The sequence below is a fragment of the Varanus komodoensis genome, unplaced genomic scaffold (assembly GCF_004798865.1).
Source record: "Varanus komodoensis strain SLA01 unplaced genomic scaffold, ASM479886v1 scaffold91, whole genome shotgun sequence".
NCBI classification, from domain to species: Eukaryota; Metazoa; Chordata; class Lepidosauria; order Squamata; family Varanidae; genus Varanus; species Varanus komodoensis.
The window spans coordinates 226,351-246,088 of NW_025336610.1; the positions used below are offsets into that span (position 1 = coordinate 226,351).

General features: G+C 65.5%; 2 protein-coding genes across 2 annotated transcripts; both read left to right on the top strand.

Annotated features, from left to right (window-relative positions):
- The first annotated feature begins 3 nt into the window (after positions 1-3).
- On the top strand, positions 4-4,075 carry CDCA8 (cell division cycle associated 8). The gene is made up of 9 exons (XM_044418537.1): positions 4-106; positions 621-661; positions 811-886; positions 992-1,137; positions 2,325-2,404; positions 2,598-2,684; positions 2,890-3,016; positions 3,591-3,677; positions 3,892-4,075. Exons 1-9 carry the CDS (start codon positions 4-6, stop codon positions 3,934-3,936), a joined length of 792 nt encoding a protein of 263 aa, XP_044274472.1. The 3' UTR covers positions 3,937-4,075.
- Positions 4,076-14,617: 10,542 nt separating this feature from the next.
- LOC123017321 (olfactory receptor 51E2-like) lies at positions 14,618-17,178 on the top strand. The gene is made up of 2 exons (XM_044418598.1): positions 14,618-14,761; positions 15,789-17,178. Exons 1-2 carry the CDS (start codon positions 14,618-14,620, stop codon positions 16,794-16,796), a joined length of 1,152 nt encoding a protein of 383 aa, XP_044274533.1. The 3' UTR covers positions 16,797-17,178.
- The last annotated feature ends 2,560 nt before the right edge of the window (positions 17,179-19,738 follow it).

A 19,738-nucleotide genomic window follows, 5' to 3' on the forward strand; every position in this document is an offset into this window, starting at 1 on the left:
CGCATGGCCGGCAGGAGCCTCCAGAAGGACGTCGAGAACACGTTCAACATCAAGCTGCTCTCCGTCCCGCTGGCGCTGCGCGAGATGAACTGGCTCGAGTTCCTCGGTACGCGGCGCAGCGGGGGCGACCTGGCGGCTGGGGACGGAGCCCTGCGGCGGGAGCGGCCCCGGGCGGGGCGCGTTCGGGGCGCGGGGGACCGGGGGGCGCAGCTCGGGCAGCACTGGACAAGCCGCCGCGTAAAGGAAGGCCGGGCCCCTGCTCGATCCTCCCGGAGGGGAGTGACGGGCTCAAGCCACAGGAGCCGGAGCACGGTTGGATCTCCGCCGAAGGGCAGCGAAGTGCGGGGAGGGGCCGCGAAACTGACCCGGGGGCGAGAGCGACCTGCAATTGTTCCGGTTGAGAACAAAGCAAGCGACGGAGGTGTTCAGAGCAATGCCTGCTGCCGAGAAAGGGGAGAGGGAGGTCTCCTCCTCCCTCTCCCGCAGTGCTCAAGCCCAGGGTCATCCCATGAAGCCGGGTGGCAGGAGGGCCTGGCCCCTGCTGCCAGTCAAGTCACAGCCCTGCTCTCGGCCGGGCCGCCTTGGTCCTGCTCTAATCGAGGCGCTTCTCCTCTCTTCAGCTCTAGGAGGAAGCGAGAAAGCCCTGGAGACGGCTGCCTCGGTGGGTACCGCCTGCCCGTCCCCTGTCAGTCTGCTCCGCGGAGCCCTGGTGCCGCCCCTGGGGCACAGGCTGCAGCTCCCCAGACCGTCCCAGCAGAGCGGCCTCCCCCTCGCTCACGCGTGCGGCCTTGCCTGCGCTTTGTGTTGCAGATGGATGCGGACATACAGGAGATCACCAAACTCGCCTCTGAGGTGATGGACACCCCTCTCAAGACAGTCCGGAAAGGTCAGTGGCGGGCCAGCTCGGCACAGCCGGGGGCGCCTCCTCTTCCACGGCACGCCGCTCGCTCGTGAGCGGAGGGTGATCCCTGCTGGTTTGAATGCCCCCCAGCCAGGAAAGTCAAGCAGGCCGTCGAGGCCATCGAGGAAGAGACGGGGACGCCAGTGCTGCCTGCAGGCAAGAGGTCCCGGCAGGAGGATGCCGCCGGTGGAGCCCTGGAGCCCCATCCTGAGACGCTGCGCCAGAAACGGAGGACGGTAACGCCTGCGGCGCTGCTTGGCTGCGGGGCTCCTGCTGGCTGGTGCAGCGCCGAGCTTTGCTGCCGCCGGCCGCGGCCTGGCTCGCCGGGGAGCTGCCCTGGCTGTGTGCATGAGCCGCAGCAGCCTCCCGGCAGCATGTGCCTCGTGGGGAATGCGGGCTGCCTCTGGAGAGGCGAGGCGAGGCGAGGAGGGCGCCTGCACCGCGCCCGGGCTGGCTCGGCCCTGCAAGCACAGGCAGCGGCCTCCTGGGGAAGGCTTCCCCATGCGCGCACTCCCGGCAGCACAGGGGCATGCATGCATGTGCCAGGCGTGGGGGGTGTGCGGTGGCCTTCCCCAGGAGTGCCGGCAGTTGCGGAGGAGAACCCGAGGCGCACCCAGGGTTGCCAGCAGCCGGTCCGCAAGCCGGGGAAGGGCCATGCCATGCCTGGGGTGCAGTCGGGCAGCACTCTGCCCACCCCCATGGGCAGCTGGCACGGCCCCTTTCCCTCTGCTGTGGCCTGAGCCTGTTACAGTCGGGCCTTTCCCAGCGTGCTTGGTGTGCAGAGAGAAGGCCTCACCCAGACCCTCCGCTGCACCTTCAGAGCCAGAAACTTGAAGCAACAGCAAAGGCCAAGCAACGCCCCCGAATTAGGCACTGAGGCTTAAGTGGAATCACGCGCACACACACACGCACACACACTGAAGCAGACGTGAGGCTGCTTTACAACCTCACGTAAAGGAAGGTCGGAGGGGTGAAAAGGCCAGCGATATGCAGAGACTCCTGTGGGACGAGGCTGCAGGCGAAAGCAGCCCGTTTGCGCCAAAGGCTCTCCTGCGCACTGCTTCTGCGAGCCCCCTCCCATAGGACTGGGCCCGGCTCGGGGTCCCAGAGCACACAGGGCGGGAGGCTGTCAGCACAGGCAGGGGGTGGCTAGCGGCCAGAGGGCAGCAGCGGCCCCGGTCCTTTCCCCCGTCCCTGGCAAATGGAGGCGCGCCCCTCGGCCACGCACCGGCGGGTGAGCAACGTCTTCCCCTTTCGGAAGAGGAGCTGGCGCAGGGCTTCCGCCGCAGCCTCCCATGGCCGGTCAGGCCGTCGGGCTTTGGCACGCGTTCCCACCAGCCCCAGTGCAGCAGCTCGGTCCGTGGGGAGCTGTGGGTTCCGCAGGCCCCATCCGTGAGTGAGTGCTCGGCTCCTTGTCTTCCAGGCGAAGGCTTCCGCCAAGAAGGCCCCGGCGCCGAAGAGGAGCCGGCCTCCCTCCGCCAGGACCACCCAGTTCAGCAAAAGGTAAGGGGGGGCCTGCGGCCTGGATCTCCCGCGCTGTGGCCGTGACCACACTGGCCGGGCAATGGGCATGTGGCCCAGCACATCGGGGACACCTGGCGCAGGGAGCTTCGGGTGGGGCGCCCCAGTGCCTCGTGGCCTTTGGGGAGGCGTGGCACGGCTGGACGTAGACGCGGTGCCTGCTTGCTTTCCACAGGCCGAGCAAAGCAAATCTCGTCACGCCGGTTGGCCCGGCAGCCTTCCGGGGCGCCACCCCCACACTGACTCCCAAGTTTGATTCCAGGTGAGCCGAGCTGTCGCCTGCCCCTTCGGGGCCTGCCCGGCAGGCAGAGCCGAGAGGCACCGCGGCCCCAGGGGAGCTTCGGTGGGGGGCCCGCCCCCCACTGCCGCTGCCCTGTCCCGCCCGCCTGCCTGCCTGCCTGCCCTGGGGTCTGCCCACCCCAGCCAGGCTGCTCAGCCGCCACACGGGCGCCCGCCTCTCTCCCCAGCATTTTTAAGACCCCCGGCCTGCGGGCGCCGGCGGCCCAGGAGCGTGTCTTCAGCATCTCTGCCAACGGCAGTCCCCTGGCGGACGGCAACGAGATCTTCCTCACGCTTCCCATGGGCGGGGGGGAGGTAAGGCAGCGGGGGGCGGCTGGCCGGGGGTGGGGCAGGGCGTCCTCTGAGCAGGAGCTAGTGGGAGGTGGCTGGGGCCAGTCGCTTGCCGGCCCCCGGGGCCACGGGGCGCCACAGACCAGCAGCGGGTGGGTTTGGGTGGCCTGAGCCTGTGGCGTCCACGATCGCGTCCCTCTCCTGTGCAAGGCGGGCGGCTGAGCTTGTTGCGGTCAAACGGGAGGCTCCGCAGCGCATGCTCCAGGGGCCATGCCTGGGGGGCAGCAGGGGGCCCTGCCAAGCGCAGTGGGTGAGGAGGGCAGCCCCGCAGGCAGCATGAAGGGGGGCAGAGGGGCTGGGGGGGCGGTGGAGGAAGCCGCCTGGGGGTGCTGCCGAGGGCGGCTGGGCTTGGGGCCGGGCGCCGTCAGGAGGGAAGCGAGTGCTGCCGTTTGCGTAGGCGACTGTCGGGGTGCAGGCCCCTCCCCCGGCTTCCCCACTCGTGCAGACTGGGGGTCGGCAGGCGGCCCGGCCCGTGTGGGCTTGCCGGAGGACGGCGCGCCCCCAGCCGCCCGGGCGTCACGGCCGCTTTCTTGCGCAGAGCATCCGTGTGAGGGCCAGCGAGCTCTGCCGGCAGGACCTGATGCGCCTCAACGTGGACACCCTCGGGACCGTGCAGAAGATGTCGGTGAGCCTCTGGGCAAGCGCGCCCCATCCCCGCGGCCTCCCGCTCCCCCGGCTCTCCCTTGCCGGGGGCACTTCCACCCAGCAGCCCGAGCCCCCCACGGCCCCAGCGGGCCTGGCGCAGAGGCCGGCCGGCGCACGGCCCTGCCCCGGGGCTGGGGGCTGCCTGGCTCCTGCCCCTTGTGCTCAGCTGAAGTGCCTTCTCTCCCCGCTCCTAGACGCAGCTTCTGCAGCTCTGCAGCAGCGTGAAGGGCCACCACTGACGATCCCGCGTGGCCCCCCCGGATTGCAAGCAGCCTTCCCTTCCGTGGCGGCGTTTTCCTCTCCCCTGGTCTTGACTCTGTTGCTAGCGAAATGGCGAGATGTGATGTTCTTAGGTTGAATAAAGTTTGCTTCCCTCTCCGGCGAGCGGCTTCGTGAAGCGGCTGCAGCGGTGCCACGCGGTGCCGCACCCGATCCCTTGCCCGTCTGTGCCGTTCGCCTTGCTTCTGAGTAAGCCCCGTGGCCACTGGGAGCAGCAGGCCCGCTGGGAGACGGGCGTGTGAAGGCCAACCGGGCAGCGCTGACCTGGCGCCACGGAAACCTGCAGCATTAGAAGTCCAGACATCTGCGGGGGGAGTGCCGCAGCGAGCCCCCACCCCCAAGTCCGATCACCTCGGGGGGGCCTGAGGACAAAGGCCACATGGGGAATTGGGTGGATTCCCCTTCCGGCCAAGATCGATGCACAGACGACCGGCCCCAGCGACCACCGCCCAGCCCCCTGCTCCCCAGCAGCTCCTCGGGCTGGGCCAGGTGCTGCCTGGTCCGTTCGGCTGGGCAAGGCCTCGCGCATTCCCGCTGCGGCTTTCACCCGCTCTGCTCCCGCACCGGAGGTCCGGCGAAGGCGCTTCTCCACGGGGGCCCGAGGGCGGCTCCTGGGCAAGACTCTGCCGGAAGCATGAGAGGAGGCGGGCAGGTCGCATCGCACGAGCCCTCTTGGCGAGGCAGGAAGGGGCATGGAGCGGGCGCCCTCCCCTCGCGGCACTGGGGGCGGCTGGCGAGGCTCGCGGGGGGGAGCGAGTAGGTGGGACCCTCACTGGGTTTTGGGGGCCAGCAGGTCCGGCAACTGGGCAGCCCCCCAAGAGGCTGGCCCCTCTCTGGCACCAGGCAGCTTTGAGCGTTGGGCAGCTTGTGCCTCAGTGGCACTGGGGGGTCTCGGCCCTGGGGCCCCCGGAGGGCAGCCCCAGAGAGCAGCTCAAGGCATCGTTCCAGGATGGGGAATATGTGGCTCCACATCCTGCCGGTGAGAACTGGAGATCCCAGACTGGACCCGAGTCGAGCGGCTGTGGCTGAGCCAAGGGCAGCTGCTCCGTGGAAGCAGCACTTTCACCGGCTCCTGCCTGCTCGGGCTCGGCACTGGCTGGACCGCGTCTGCAGCGCTGTGTGTGGGCGGCTGCCTGACGGTGCAACCAGTGGCCCCCCCACGCTGGAGGCATGCAGCTGACTGGCCCCCCGAGAGGGGTGGTTGAACCCGGAGTCCTGCACTGCCCAGCGGTTGGACCCGAGGGCCCGGCTTCTTCCAGGTTTTTGCTTGTTCTGGTGAGGTGCAGCCTCTCCCTTGCCCGCAGCTTCTTGAATGTGTCCAGCGAGGGAGAGCTCACAACTCCCCTGGGGGAAGAGGCTCCATTGTACTGCTCTGGCAGTGAGGAAATTCTTCCTGCTGTTTAGTATAAATCTGGTTTCCTGTGACTTTAGGGCCACTATTCCATGTCCTGTACTCCAGAATGAATGGGAAAAGATCTTGTCCTCCTTTGTGACAGCCTTGCCAGTACTCACAGAGGGGTATCATATCCCCTCTCGGCCACAGAATCATAGAACAGCAGAGTGGGAAGGGGCCAAGGGGGCCCTCGGGTCCAGCCCCTGCTGGTGCAGGACACCAAGCCACACCTCCCACTTGGGTGGCTGTCCAGCCTCTTTCTGGATGTCCCCCATGTGGGGGAGCCCCCCACCTCTCCAGGCAGCTGGTTTCCCTGTCGCATTTCTCTGACAGTGAGGAAGGTTTTCCTGAAGTCCAGTCTGAATCTGGGCTGTCGCAACTTGAACTGATTATTCCATGTCCTGCACTCTGGGATCAGTGAGACGAGACCTTGGCCTTCCTCTTTGTGGCAGCCTTGGAGGTCCTGGAGGGATCTCATGTCCCCCCTCAGCCTTCTCAAGGCTGAGCATGCCCAGTTCCCCCAGTCCCTCCTCGCAGGGCAGCGTTTCCAAACCCTGGATCATTTCTGTTACCCTCCGCTGGACCCTTTCTCATTTTTCTGCATCTTTCTTAATTCCTGGTGCCCAGAACTGGACAGTTCCAGGTGAGGCCTGACTAGTGAGGAGTATAGGGGAACTACTACTTCTTGTGATTTGGAAATAATACTTATGTTAATACACCCCAAAATAGCATTTTGCCCTTTTGGCAGCTGCATCGTGTTGTTGGCTCACGTTTAGCCTGTTATCCACAGTCACTCCGAGATCCTTTTCTTTTTCAGTTCTGTGGAGCCACGTGTTCCCCATCCTGTATCAATGCCCTTGGTTTCTTTATCCTGGGTGGAGGACTGGGCACTTGTCCTTAATGAATCTCATTCCATTGCTTTCAGGCCAGCATTCAAGTTTATCAAGATCGTCCTGGATCTTCATTCTCTCTTCTAGCATGTTCACTATTCCACCCAGTTTTGTATTGTCTGAAAATCTGATTATCTCTGATTATCAAGTCTTCTCTCCTTGGGGCTGAACATGCCTTGGCCACCATCTTTCTGCGCCGTGCTCCCTGTGGCGCGGGCGCCTTGCCGCGCTTCCTCTGCCGGCTGTCCCCGGCCCCTTCCTCCAGTGGCTGGAAGCGGTGCCTAGGCTCTGGTGGTTCCCCTGGAGCAGCGCCTCGGCCGAGGCTTCGGCTCCCTTCTCCAGGGCGTCTCCTCTTCGCGGCTCTCCCCCGTTCGGCACCCTCCGCTACAGCTGGTCACCTCTTTGGGTAGTTCCGCCACTCTGCCCAAGGACGCTTCCCATTCTCCCCTTCCTGGGCTCCAGCACTCACCTTTTCTTCCAGCCATGCCCCAGCTTAGCATTTATTGCAGGTGTAACGCAAACCTTGCACATCTTTCGCCGGTCACAACAACTGCAGAATCCTGATCCATCCTTAGCTCTGCTATATGAAGGAGGAAAATGTAGATTTACATTTGCATGTTGGAGTTGGGCCTCTCGCCGCCACCGGCAGCGCTCTCTCATCTCGGGATTCCCAGGCGCACGCGTGCAGCGCATCTCTGCCGCCTCAGGTTCCAGGCCCTGCCGGGAGGCCAGGCAGTCACAGCCGGACATCTGTGCTGCTCGCACTTCCCAGAATCCCCCAGTGCACACAGCTTAGCCCCACTGCCGTCATGATGGAGGTGTACAAAAGTATGCCTGATCAGGAGCAAGCGAGCAGGACGCGACTCCCTCGGTGCCGAGGCTCGGCAAGCTGGGCTCACGGAAGCGCTTCTGCGCACCGTGCAGAATTCAGCAGTGGCACTCATTTCCCGGAGGGGCCACGGATCTGGGGGCAGCAAAAGGGCCTGGGACGGATTCATGCGGGGGAGGCGGCCTCTCTTTCCAGGTTTCCCACAAGCTCCTGCTCCGCAGGCACAGAAGTGTGTGTGGTCACCCACATGCTGAGGGCAGTGTGCCCCGACACCCCAGAGTGCCGTGAGCGGACCCCTCCCTCTCCCCCTCGCCTGCAGACCCAAACGGCATCCTAGGCAGGGCGGTGTTTTATCAAAACTCAGCCAATCTCAGAGAAGCGGCAGCAGGACCGCCGTCTGCCTGAGCTGTGGGAGAAGCCTCTGACCACGGAGAGGGTCTGGCCTGGACAGAAGCGCCCCCCTGCCCTCCCTCTCGGCCAAGCGCCAGGCCCCACGGTGCTTGCAGGACGGACACCGGGAAAGCCGGACGCTTCGGAGCTGCTCCGACCACTCCGCTGCAGTCGCCTGTCCTGGAAGGGCTTCTCCCCGCCTTTCCGCCCACCCCCGTTTGGGAAAGTCCTCCTCCTCTTCCTTTTCCAAGGTGGGGCCGTTCTCACGCTCGGCCTGGGAATCCAGGAGGGAAGCCGGGCGCACCAAGCCACTTCCTCCCCGCCTGCTCTTCTGCCTCATCCAGGCCTGCCGTCCCCCAAGACGGAATTCTTCAAGATGCTTATGCAGTTCTACCTCGGCTCAGGGACTTAATCCGCTCCAGGACTCCGGTCGTGACCCAAATGGGTCGTGAGCCAAGTCACATTTCCCCATAAGGGTCAACAACCCCATAAGGGTTCTGCAACTATTTTTTTACTCACAAAAATGTGAAGGAAAGTGGCAAAGATCGCGGCCATCTCCCCACCCCCCAAGACCTTGATTGCACCCCTGCAGGGGAGGTGGGTGCGCTTGCGATCATCGCCCAATGCAGAGTTTGCGACCTGTGGCAAAATTTTAATGAAATTTCTGTTTGCGACCTGATTTGATCGTGAACTGAGGCGTTCGTGAGCTGAGGTGCCACTGTACTATCAAACTTGGGACTTTTTAAATCATTGGTCAGCAAAATGGAATTATATTTAGGACTGAAATATACATTAATTGTAAAGAGAATAATATAACGATCCAGTATGTCTGATGGCTTTGGAATAATTGTCTTAGTGGTAGAAAACCATAAAAATTGTATTAAAAAAGGTGCTTCATCAGCCACATCCATGCTATATCATTAATAATACATTTCTGAATCTGCCTGAAGAACGGGAACCTTCTAGGCTCTTCAGGATTACTGAAGTGAGAGCTCTGAAGGCTGGCTTGGAGGATGCTCCTGCCAAAATGTTTTGCTTTCCTACCTGAGAAATATTTGATGGGGACCAATAAAGGAATATAAACGTGCATTCTGTGTGAGGGGCTATAGTCCAATTAGCTTGTATTCAAAGGCTTTTTTCTTTAATTTCTTTCAATGTATTGTTGCAAAGATATGTTGAGCATAATCAAGAGCTAACAACATTTCATATGAAGAATCTCCCAGATGTCCTCTTTGAGGGGAATAGAAAACTCCCTTTAATTTACTACTATGGTGTGCAAGTTTCCCTTAAGCTTTGTTTTTGTTTCTAAAAAAGAAATAAATGCAGCCAAAATTAGCTCTGGAAGCTAATCTTGTAGCTTGGAAGCCAAACAGCTGTGGCACGGAAGATGCAGGAGCCGTGTGAGGAGGGGCTGAACGACCCGGACGGGTTTGGCCTTGAGAAAGGGAGACGGGGAGGACAGGCGGCCCCCTCCCTGCACGTCCTCGGAAGGCTGTGCCGGGACGGAGGCCAGGCCTCCCCTCGGGCATCCCTGGCACAGGCCGCGGACGGGCGGGCTCGGGGGGCACCAAGCCAGGCCCCCGGCGGCCTTCGGCCACGGGCCCCCTGACCCAGGGAGGCGGTGGGCCCTCCCGCACGGAGGCGTTCGGGGAGCTGCTGGGCGGCCCTCTGGGCAGGGGGCTCACTTGGCCTGGCGCCGGGCTCACGTGTTGGCCGCCTGCCCCCTTCCGAGTCTCCGGTTCCGAGATTCCGTGAATTTGCCCACTCCCAGAAAGGCTCAGTAAATTTGCAGGGCTGTGCTTGCGTCACCCCGAAATGCACACGGGTAGAAAGCAGGGGTGCTCGAGCCCACCGCCTGGGCCATGCCCCGCTCATAGACACACAGAAACAGAGCGAGGCGGAAGGGGCCTCCCGGGCCATCTAGTCTGGCCCCCGGCTCCAGACGGCTCCTCTCAGGGCATGCCCACCATGTGCATGTCCAGCCTATCCTTGAACACTCGCACAGATGGGGCCTCAACGACCTCCCGTGGAAGCCCATTCCACACCCTCGGGGTCCTAACTAAAAAATTATATTGTTTTTATATTGTTTACTTATTATTGTGAGCCGCCCCAAGGCTTCAGCGAATGGGGCAGCATAGAAGCTTCCTAAATAAATAAACAAACAAACTCTCAGGAAGCTTTTGTAACCCCAACCCAGTGATGGCGAACCTTTCAGAGAGCGAGTGCCCAAACTGCAACCCAACACACACACACACACACACCCCCTTGGCAGTGCACTGACTGGCCATGCGAAAGCTCAGACGAGTCTCGGCTAATGAGTCGTGGCTCATGCCATCACCGCCTGGCGCCGATGCTCCTTTCCGAGCGTGCGCATGGCCGCTCTGTGCGCTGTCATCCGATGCTCGGCTGCCGGGGCGATGGTGGGGCGACTTGGCGTGCGTGCCGGCAGAGAGGGCTCTGCGTGCCCGCTGTGGCACACCTGCCATAGCTTTGCCACCAGTGGACTAGACGGTCTGGGTGACCCCTTCTGGCTCGCTCTGCTTCTGTTTCTGTTGTTTCCATGCTCTGCTTCTGCAGAGTCCTTTCTGCACACCTGAGCAGCAGTCTGAGAAGGCAGCAACTCACGGGAGGCAGCAGCTGCCCACGCAGGCTCAGAGCACCCACCGTATCAGCCTTGGCGTAAGCCGGGAGGGGCTTCTGTCGTGGCAGTGGAAATGCCTCTGTGTCTGAAAGGAAGCGGAAGAGAGAGAGCCAGAGGAGCCCGGCTGCCGCTGCAGGTGCAGCGCCTCAGGGCAGTGCTCGGCATGGCATCGGGAGGCCCTGGCCGGAGCTCCGGCTCCTTACCAAAAGGGGAAAAGTGGCCAGATGAGCTGTGGTGGGGCAGAGAGCAGCTGGAGTGGGGACCATGCCAGATGGGGCAGCAGAGGCGATCCGTGGCCTGGATCCTCTCCCATGGGAGGAGATTCGACTCTGGCGAAAAGCTGATGAAGGGGGAAAGAGGTGGGCCAAATTGCGCGCCGTGTCGGTTCTGCAGCAGGGACTGCCCAGGAGACGCCGCCGGACCGCCAGCTGGCAACAGCAGTGCCGAGTCCTGCAGAGACGGGCCCAAGGCTCACACCTGCTCCTGGCACGACCCCAGGAGGCTCCACAAGCCGTGAGGGGACCTCCGCAGCGGGGCCGGGGGGCCCCATCTTTGCTGCAGAGACCGGACCCGGCAGGAGGCAGGCAATGGAGCGGCTCAGGCTGCCCAAGGTCTTGCAGAAGCCCAGCCCGTCCACGTCTGCAGGCCGTGCTGGGCGGACTCAGCAGGCAGCAGCACCGCCCGTGTCCTGCGCTCCCCACCACTCCGTCCGTTGCAGTTCCAGGGAAAGGCCAGCATCCCCTTCCCGCTCAGGAACGCCCCTCCCTCTGCGGCTTCCTGTGCTTCGGCATCCTCCCCTTCCCCGTGTGGGAAACGGGGGGGGGGGCAGCATTTCTGGAGACTTAACGCGCGGCAGGCAGCCTTGGGGCCACGGGTTCCTGCCCCCTGCACAGGAGCGAGGGCCAAGGGCTGGAGGCACATGGGCCGATCCCAGGAGGTCCCGCACTTCCGAGGAAGCCTTGGGACAAGAATAGCCCCCGAAATCCCCAGTGAGCTGCCTCTGCAGCTCGCTAAATCAAGTGCCGGAGAGGAACCGGGTCGGGCCGAAGAAGAATCTGGTCCCGAGGAAGCCTCTGGACACGCATCTCAGAGCATCTTCGCTCTCAGTGGGCAGATGGGCCTCCCCCGCCTGCCCGGCCTGGCTGGCCCCCACCTGTGTGGGCAGCCCCCCCACCTCGCCCACCACGAGGAGGCAGGCATCCACCCGGGGCTGCTGCAGGAGCTTGCTCTTGCCTCTGCGAACAAACTCTCTTCTCTGGAAAAGCCAAAAGGAGCCCAGCCACTTCAACAGATGACGTCCTTTCTCCGAGATTTTTCCTTTTGAGCAGAAATGAAGTCAGTTGTTTCAGGGCCACAAAAATGTTCTCAGCGACTCCAGAGCCATGTGATTCTTTAAGAAAGGGCTGATCGGGGGGGGGGGGGCAAGGTGCTGCCTTCCCGGCGGAGCGAGTCCTGTGGCTTGCTGTGAGTTGCCCAGCGCCAGTCCTTGTCAGGTCCTTGGGGGCCTGATCTGCCCCTGTGCGCCGGTTGCTGAGGGACCCGAGCGGGGGGGCGCGTGGCACACACTCCCCGTGGATTCCGTGGGCACCTGGCAGGCCACTGTGGACAGCTGCTGGGCGGAGCGACCTTTGCTCCTGAGACGGGCCACTTTCCCTGTGGCTTCACGGAGGGCCAGCATGCCAGGGGGGAGGACGGCCCAAGGGGACACGCTTTCCCTGGGACCCCGCCTTGGTCTCAGCATGACATGGGCTCCTCCTCGTCTGCCTCTCTTCCCTCCCTTGTTGAATCAGAGATAAAGAGGCAGGGACTCCTGGATGCAAAGAGGGATGTCGGGTGTGGGCGGCCCGGAACCTCGAAGCCCCCCATTCCTCCAGGCTCCTGGGGGCTGATGCACTGCCCTTCCCCAAGCAGTGAGAAGGCCTGGGTCAGCTACAGCCAGGGCGTGCGGGGGGGGGGGCTCCTTTGGCCTGGGAGGCCTGAGGCATCTCTTTGACAGCTGTCTTGACAGATCCTCATGCGGAGCAGAAGCACCCTGGACAGCTGCCATCCAGAGAGTCCTGCACCAGCCCCAGGGGCTGCTGGTCCTCTGCTTTCTGCCCTGCCCCTTCGTCCTGCTGCCTCCAAGCTCTCTGAGCCTGTGGCTGCAGGGCACAGGCTGGCAGCCCCTCCTGCCTCCTCCTGGTGGTGATCCTTCATTGAGGCAGCATCCCTTGCAGGGAACGTGGGAGCATGTACAGAAGGCGGAAGGAAGGCTGGGCTGCGAAGGAATAATGCAGGCTGGTAGCCTGGAATGGCAGGGAAGGTGTCGGGAAAGCTAAGCTAGGAACGAACTGAGACTGGCTTGGGATGCGCAAAGCAACAACGGCATCTTCAACAGGCCTTCTTCAGATCTGTCCAGAGCAAGGGCAGGGGGAAGAACAGGGGCTCAAATGCGCAATCTGGATGGCAGAACGATAACAGATGGCAGAGAAAAGGCAGACGTGCTTACTTGTCGGGCCGATGCCCATCCGTAGGTTCTGAAGACTGCAAATACACACGTGCTGTCCGATAACAGAAACACCCAACCTGCCCCGGCAGGCTGGAGAGACGTGGCCCTGCTAAGGTGGCGATCAGCCTCCTTGCATCCTTCGAGGCGCTTCAGGCGAAAAGGAGCCGCTCCAAGGGGTTCTCCCCAGGCTGGGAGAAGGCGCCTCGCAGGGCTGGCCGGTTCCGTGCACAGGAGTGGACTCGCCGCTTCTCTCATATGCTGATGGGAGGTGAGCAAGCAGCCACGGGCCTGGGAAAAGCCCACAAACGGGGGGCGGCCGGATGGAAGCCCTCGACTCGCCCCATGGCGCTCGAATGCGCAGCTGCCTGCTGTGGGAAGGGCCCGGCCCCGGGCGAAAGGGAACCTCCGAGCGAGCAGTACACCCTGCAGGGGAGGGGTTCCCCCTCGTGGGGGCAGGGATGGCCCCCGTTTGGGCACTCTGAAAGGGGGCCAGACGCCTTCCCGGAGGGGCGGGGGCTGTGCTGTGGCTACCGCAGGTGGCAGTGTGCCCACGCGCCCAGCCACCGGGGCACACGGCCAGGAGCGGGCCTTTGTGCTCAGGTCTGGCTCCTGGGCTCCTCGGAGGCGGCCGGCTGGGTGGCGTGGGAACCGGCCCGGGGCCTGATCCAGCCCAGCTCGCCTTGCATGCTTTGCTTAGGCCTAGTGCGGACCTCGGAGCTGGCTTCGGCTTTTGCCTGCGGTGGGGGGAGGGGGGAGGTGCTCCATCTGCTCTTTTCTGTCGGTTGCCCCAGTCTCCAAAAAAGTGCCTGCCCTATTTTGGAAAGGCATCTCCGCCCGTGAAGACCTTGGAGGCGGAGCGGGGCTGGGCCCTTGGGCGGGGAGTTCCCTGCCCTGCAGCGGGAGGACCAGCAAGGGCAGCCGCGGCGTCCAGTGCCTCGACCGCGGAAGACGGGGAGATGCTCGGGCGGTTTCGCATGGGCGCCTGCTTTCTCCGGTATGCGAGAGGCCTCCCCCTTCCTCCCCCTCTGGCCCCCGAATTCGCCGGGCCGGGCGCCGCGGGGCTGGGGTCGTCGCGCGCCGGAGAACGGGCGGGCGGGCCGGTCCCGCGGTGCGTGCGCGGCGGAGGCCCCGGGGCACCTGGCGGGTGCGGGGCTGCCACGGGCGCTGGCGGCCAGGAGCGCGCCTCTCCAGATGCCCCGGGGCCAGAGCTCGCGGCCTGGGGGTGGCGGCCGGCGGGGGCACAAGCCTCGGGTGGCACCGCGCGCGCCCTGGCCAGCACATGGCGCTCCGGACCTTCCTCCCGCTGCGGCTGATGGACGGACACGGGACGTTTTCCGCGGAGTGCCCCGTTCCTGTTCAGAGAGGGGGAAAGAGAGAGAGAGACGCCCGCTCTGGCCGCCTCGGGCTGCTCGGCTCCAGCGCAGGTTGCGTGGGGTCCACGGTGTAGGTCAGGACAGAAGGCGCCTCTGGACCAGCGCCCGGAGCCGGGATGGCCAGGGGCAGGGCTGCTGGGAGCCGAGATCCGACCCCTCCGGAGGGCTGCTCCCGCGCCGCCCCCGCGCCGGTGTTTCTGTGGGGCGGCGGCCGCCGCGGCCGTCCCGGGAGGGCTGCAGGGGCGAAGGCCTCGGGCAGCGGCTGCCTAGCGGGAAGGCGCTCCCGGAGCCCGGGCCCAGTCCCTCTCCGGGCAGGGGCTCCGCAGCAGGAACGGGCGGGAGCGTCGCGTCGAGGCGCGCCGGAGCTGCTCGCTCGCGCAGCGCGGAGGCCTTGTCGGACTCCGTGGCCGGGGGGGCGCTCTGCCGGGACGGAGCCCCGCGGCTGCCCGTCGCTCCAGGGCCTCGCGGTGCAGTAGCATCCCTGCGGGGGGGAAGGGGCCGGCCGCGGGCGCAGGGGACAGCAAGGGGCTGGAGCGCGGCGGCGAGGAGCCCCGCGCCGGCCCGGAGCCGCAGCCGCAGCCGCGCCCGCCGAGGCTGTCTTGGGGCTGGGCGGCAGCCTGCGGAAGCCTCCGGGGGGATGCCCGGCTCCCTGGCGGGGCGTGTGCCAAGTCTGGGCGAGGCACGCCTGGGAACCGGCCCCTCGGGGCGCGTTGGCCGCTCTCCGAATAAACACAGCTTCCTGAGAGCCTCGGCCGAGCGCTGTGACTCCGTGCACGACTCCGTGGGAACTGCCCCAGGCCCGCGACGCTGGGCAGGCTGCAGCTGAGGGGCGAAGGGGCAAGGCGGCGGGGGGGGGGGGCTTCGCAAGCCCCTTCGCTCTCGTCCTCCACTGACCGACTGGTGCGTGGATGCATTTCAGCTGGGCGAGCGATCTCGCTCTCGCTCAGGCTGTGGCGGCTCCGGGTCGGTCGCGCTGCATTCCTCGGCTCGGCCTGCATCCATGGCAGCCCGGTGTGCAGCCCCGAGTGCCCCGCTGGGCGCTGGGCTGAGGCCCTGATCCTGCAAAGCGCTCAGGAGCGGCGCCGAGGGAGTGGGACCCACGGCCCGAGCCGCCCTTTGCCACGTGCCGTGCTGCTGAGTGGCGCGCAGACCCTCGCATGGGGTTGCCACCTCCCGGGCCAGCAGCCAGCAGCCAGACTCAGGCAGCAGAAGCAGCTGCCCCGCGGGGCGGTCTGGTCCAGTCTGGTCCAGTCCGGTCCGGTCCGGTCCACCCTGCCTGCTCTCCCTCTCGGTGCACCGGGTGTCACCCTCAGAGCCCTGCAGTGCATTATGGACCAGCACGTTTTCCTGGCCGAAGCTTCCACGCCCACTGCCCTCTCTGCTTGCAGCCCCCCCCCCCGGCACGTGGGCAGGAGGGGAGTTTGCCCCCCCCCCAGGCTCCGCTTCACGCGCCTGAGGAACCGGGGCCACCAAGGCCTCCTCCTCCACAAGCGGGTCGAGCTTGGAGGGGCCACAAGGCTGGCAGCTGACTTGTTGTCTCTCCGCTCCTCTTCCTGGAATTTTGGGTTCTGTCCCAGTTTGGGATTCCAGGCTCTCCAAGAACAAAGCCCAGGCCCCACGTTTTCTCGATTCCTCGCTAAGCCCACTCCTGGCAGCGGCCGCCCCTCTCAGCCCCGGGCAAGAGGCACCCAGCCGAGCGGCGGGCACAGCACCCCCTGCCACGCTTGGGGGGGGGCCCTGGGGCTAAGAGGGCTCTGGCCCCCAGCTCCCCTGACGCTTCACAACAAGCATTTCTCCTTCTCTCGCAGCAGCACCAGCAGCAGCAGCACATGGCACATCCGGCGTGCGGCAGGGAGGGCCTGCCCCCCGCGAACGGGACCCACGGCCTGCCTGCCTCGTTCACCTTGGTGGGCCTGCCCGACATGGAAGCGGCCCACTTCTGGCTGGCCTTCCCGCTGTGCGCCATGTACCTGGTGGCCCTGGTGGGCAACGCGACCATCGCGCTCGTCGTCAGGGCCGAGCCGGCCCTGCACGCGCCCATGAACCTCCTCCTCTGCATGCTGGCGGCGGTGGACCTGGCCCTCTCCACCTGCACCATGCCCAAGATGCTCGCCCTGCTCTGGTTCGACGCCCGGGAGATCGGCTACGGCGCCTGCCTGAGCCAGATGTTCTTCATCCACTCCCTGTCGGGCATCCAGTCCACCGTCCTCCTGGCCATGGCCGTGGACCGGTATGTGGCCATCTGCCACCCGCTGCAGCACTCCGCCGTCCTCACCCGCCCGGTGATGGCGAAGGTGGGCCTGCTGGCCGTGGCGAGAGGGGTGGGCTTCTTCCTCCCGCTGCCCCTGCTCATCCACCGCCTCGCCTTCTGCAGCCCCGCCAACCTCACGCACTCCTACTGCCTCCACCAGGACGTGATGCACCTGGGCTCGGGCAACGTGACGCCCAACGTGGTGTACGGGCTGACGGCCATCCTGCTGGTGATGGGCCTGGACTCCCTGCTCATCTTCGTGTCCTACGCGATGATCATCCGGAGCGTCCTGCGGCTGCCGTCGAGGGAGGAGCGGCTCCGGGCCGCCGGGACGTGCGTGGCCCACATCTGCGTGGTGCTGGCCTTCTACGTGCCCCTGATTGGCCTCTCCGTGGTGCACAGGTTTGGGAGGAACCTGCCGCGGCTGGTCCAGGTCACCATGAGCAACGTCTACCTCCTGGTGCCCCCCGTGCTCAACCCCCTCGTCTATGGGGCGAGGACCAAAGAAATACGGAAGCGGGCACTGCGGATGATAAACATGGGGAGGAAGGGAGACCCCCACTGAGCCCCCTGAACACTCGTCTTGGGATCGTTCCTCTCACGCCCTGGCTGGCTCAGTGCTCCTGGCCACCTTTCCAGGGTCGCGAGGCTCGGCGGCCCCGACCACCAAGCAGCCGGTGGCACACGCCTTTTGTCTGGCAGGGAGGCGGTGGAGGACTCTCTCCTGGGTGCCAGAAAAGGGGCCCCTGGGAGAAGGACAACTCCCTCCCTCCTCTTTTTGAGACATCTGTTTCTCATAGGATTGTTGATATTTTGGAACATGCATGGGTGAGGTTGTTCTGAAATGAAACCTTCTGTTACTCTTCACGAAATCAGATTTATGGAGGTGGTTCCAACTAGCTTTGCCGTGACGTTCTCATGTCACAAATAACCGGTCTTGTCGTTTACATGTGTGTGTTCTGCCTGGGGGGGGGCTGCCACCTCCCAGCAAGCAGGTGGCAGCTGCAGGCTCGGGGCTGTGGAGAAATTCTGCCCTTTCCTTCCCTGGGCGAGGGCCACAAGTGAAACCCACCAGCCCAACCTGGACCGGGACGAGCAGGTGGCTTGATGGGGGTCCCCAAGCCCTGCAGCTTCTCCGCCCTTCCCGGCAGGTGTAGGGCACTGCGCCCCCCCCAGCCCCCTCCTGCCATCTCCCTGCACTGCCACCTCGCTTTGCGGACACGGGGCCAGCCCCAGATGCCGACCGGGCGGGATCAACATGGGCACGTCTCTCCCGCAGCTCACGGGAGCGCGAGGATACGGTGGCCCTGCAGCAAGCGTGGCCGCATTGCCGGCACACGCCGGATGCCGGAAAAAGGGTGCTTCGGCTCTGCTGCCAGGCACCACAGCTGGGAAGCGGGGCACTGACGGGGTGCCACCCCACTGGGAAGCTCCCAGAGAGACACCCTGGCTGCCACTGCGGGGGACGCGGTGCGGAGCGCCAGCCTTCCGTGTGCCTGCCTGCCGCAGACCTGAGGGGCTCTTGCACAGGCCCCGCCTCTGAAGCCGGCTTCTGCACAGCGGCCACCCGCCCGCCCCGCCCCTCCCAGCCAGGGCCCCCCGCTGTGGCCCAGAATGGCTCCCCAGCGCCAAGGGGGGCCCCTCCAGCAGCCCTACCTGGGATCCCTCCAGCAGCCCAGAGATGCCGGACTGGAGCCAGAGCCTTGTGCTCTTCTGCCAAGTGAGGCGCCTGCAGAGCTGAGGACTCTGGGGGTGCTGCTGGTTCCAGGTCCCCCGCAGCCAGAAGGGCCCCCAGGGCTCTCCTGTGTGCTCCCCAAGCCTGCCGGTGCAGCGCAGCAGCAGCAACAGAAAAGACTGCGGCCGAAGTCGTGGGGGGGGGGCGGGCTGTGGCCGAGGCAGTAGCACAAACGGCAGTGTTGGTGGTGGGAGTGCAGCTGCCTGGGCTCTGGGGGGGGGGGGGAAGCAGCCCAGCGCCCCCGGAATGGCCTGCCCTGCCCCGCCCTGCCCCGCGTCGCCGCTGTCCTCTGGAGGAGGCAGGATTGGTGCGTCCTGGGGAGGCCGCTGGGGGTCTCCGCTGCTGCGTGGGGGAAAGGTGGCGCTGGGGATGCTGACGCAACGCGCAGCCCAGCCGAGCCGCCCGTCCGCTGGGTCTCTCCGCCAGCCCTTGCGCGAGGGCGCGCGCGGCCCGGGCCCCCTGCTCCCCGCGGCCGTGGCGGCACAGGAGGCGCCGCGGGAGCGCGCTGAGGCGCCGGGCACGGGGGGCGCAAATGCCGCCCCGCCCCGCGGGCCGCACACGAGGCCGGGGCGCGGCCCCGCTGCGGGGAGCGGGCCCCCGCCCCGAGCACCTCCGGCGAGCAGCTCGTTTTCCGGGAAGCGCTTCCCGGGCGACGGGCCCCGCGGCGTGTCCTGACACCTGCCACGTCCACGCGCTGATCCGTCCCATGCATGGAAACATTCCGCGTCCTTTTCTGGAAGGGGCGCCAGAAAAATGACAGGAAGCCGGGTGACTGCGCGCGAGAAGGCCCCTCCCGGGAAAACCTCGTGCTCGGCTGCATTTTTACGAGCCAAGTTGGATCTATTCGTGGGACCAAAAGTATCGTGTTTGGTTCAGTGGCTTGCGAGATGCGGGCGACAGGACTTCATCAAAGCTCCTTTGTTTGACTGAACGTGTCAAAAGAGCAGATTTCTCTCCTGGAGATATTATCCAACCCAGGAGATGGGACTCGGCAGCAACCCCGCGCGCACACGCTCGTTTGCCGGCCAAGAAACGCGGACCAAAGGCGGCGCGGGGCCGCCGGCCCTTCCTCTGCGCGCACCCGGGTCGCCCGCGCCCGCGGGAGAGCTGCGCCTGGACGCGGAAAGCGCCGAGGCGGGGCCGGGGCGACCGCGCGCCGCCTGCCCGGTGCCTCCGTGGGACCCGCGCCGTGGCCCGTCTCCCGAGAGCTTCGGTAGCCCTGTCCCCGCGAGGGTCGGAGGCGACCCCGCAGCTGCGGGCGGGGGCGACCGGGCGAGGCCTTGGCTGAGGCCGTGCCCGGCGTGTGCCCGGGAAAGCCGGGAGGGCTGCCTGCGGAGCACGCGGAGCGCCCCGTTCCCTCCGGGGAGCCCTCCCGCCGCGGCGCGCGTGCAAAGCCGGGCTCCCCGGAGAGGCTCGCCGGGCGCCCCTTGCGCGCCCCTTTCAGCGCCGCCCAAGGCCTCGTCCTTCCAGGCGCTGGGCGGGTTCAGCGGTTGTAATATTGTGTGTCTGGCTGTTATCTGCCGTTGCGCATTCAGGCTGGGCTTGCGCGCCCGGTGGCCCCGTGAGGCCCCTGGAAGGCTTGCGCTTGCCGGGGGTTGGGGGTAGACACTGGTCGTCGTACTTGGATTTTGTCGCATATCTTCAGGCTTCGTGACTCGCTCCGGGAGCCTGGTGGCGAAGGGGCGGGAGGGAAGCCCAGACCGAAACGCCCTGGCTGACCGCGCGCCGCGGACCCCAGAGGGGGCGGCGGGCGGCGGGAGGGCGCGCAAAGG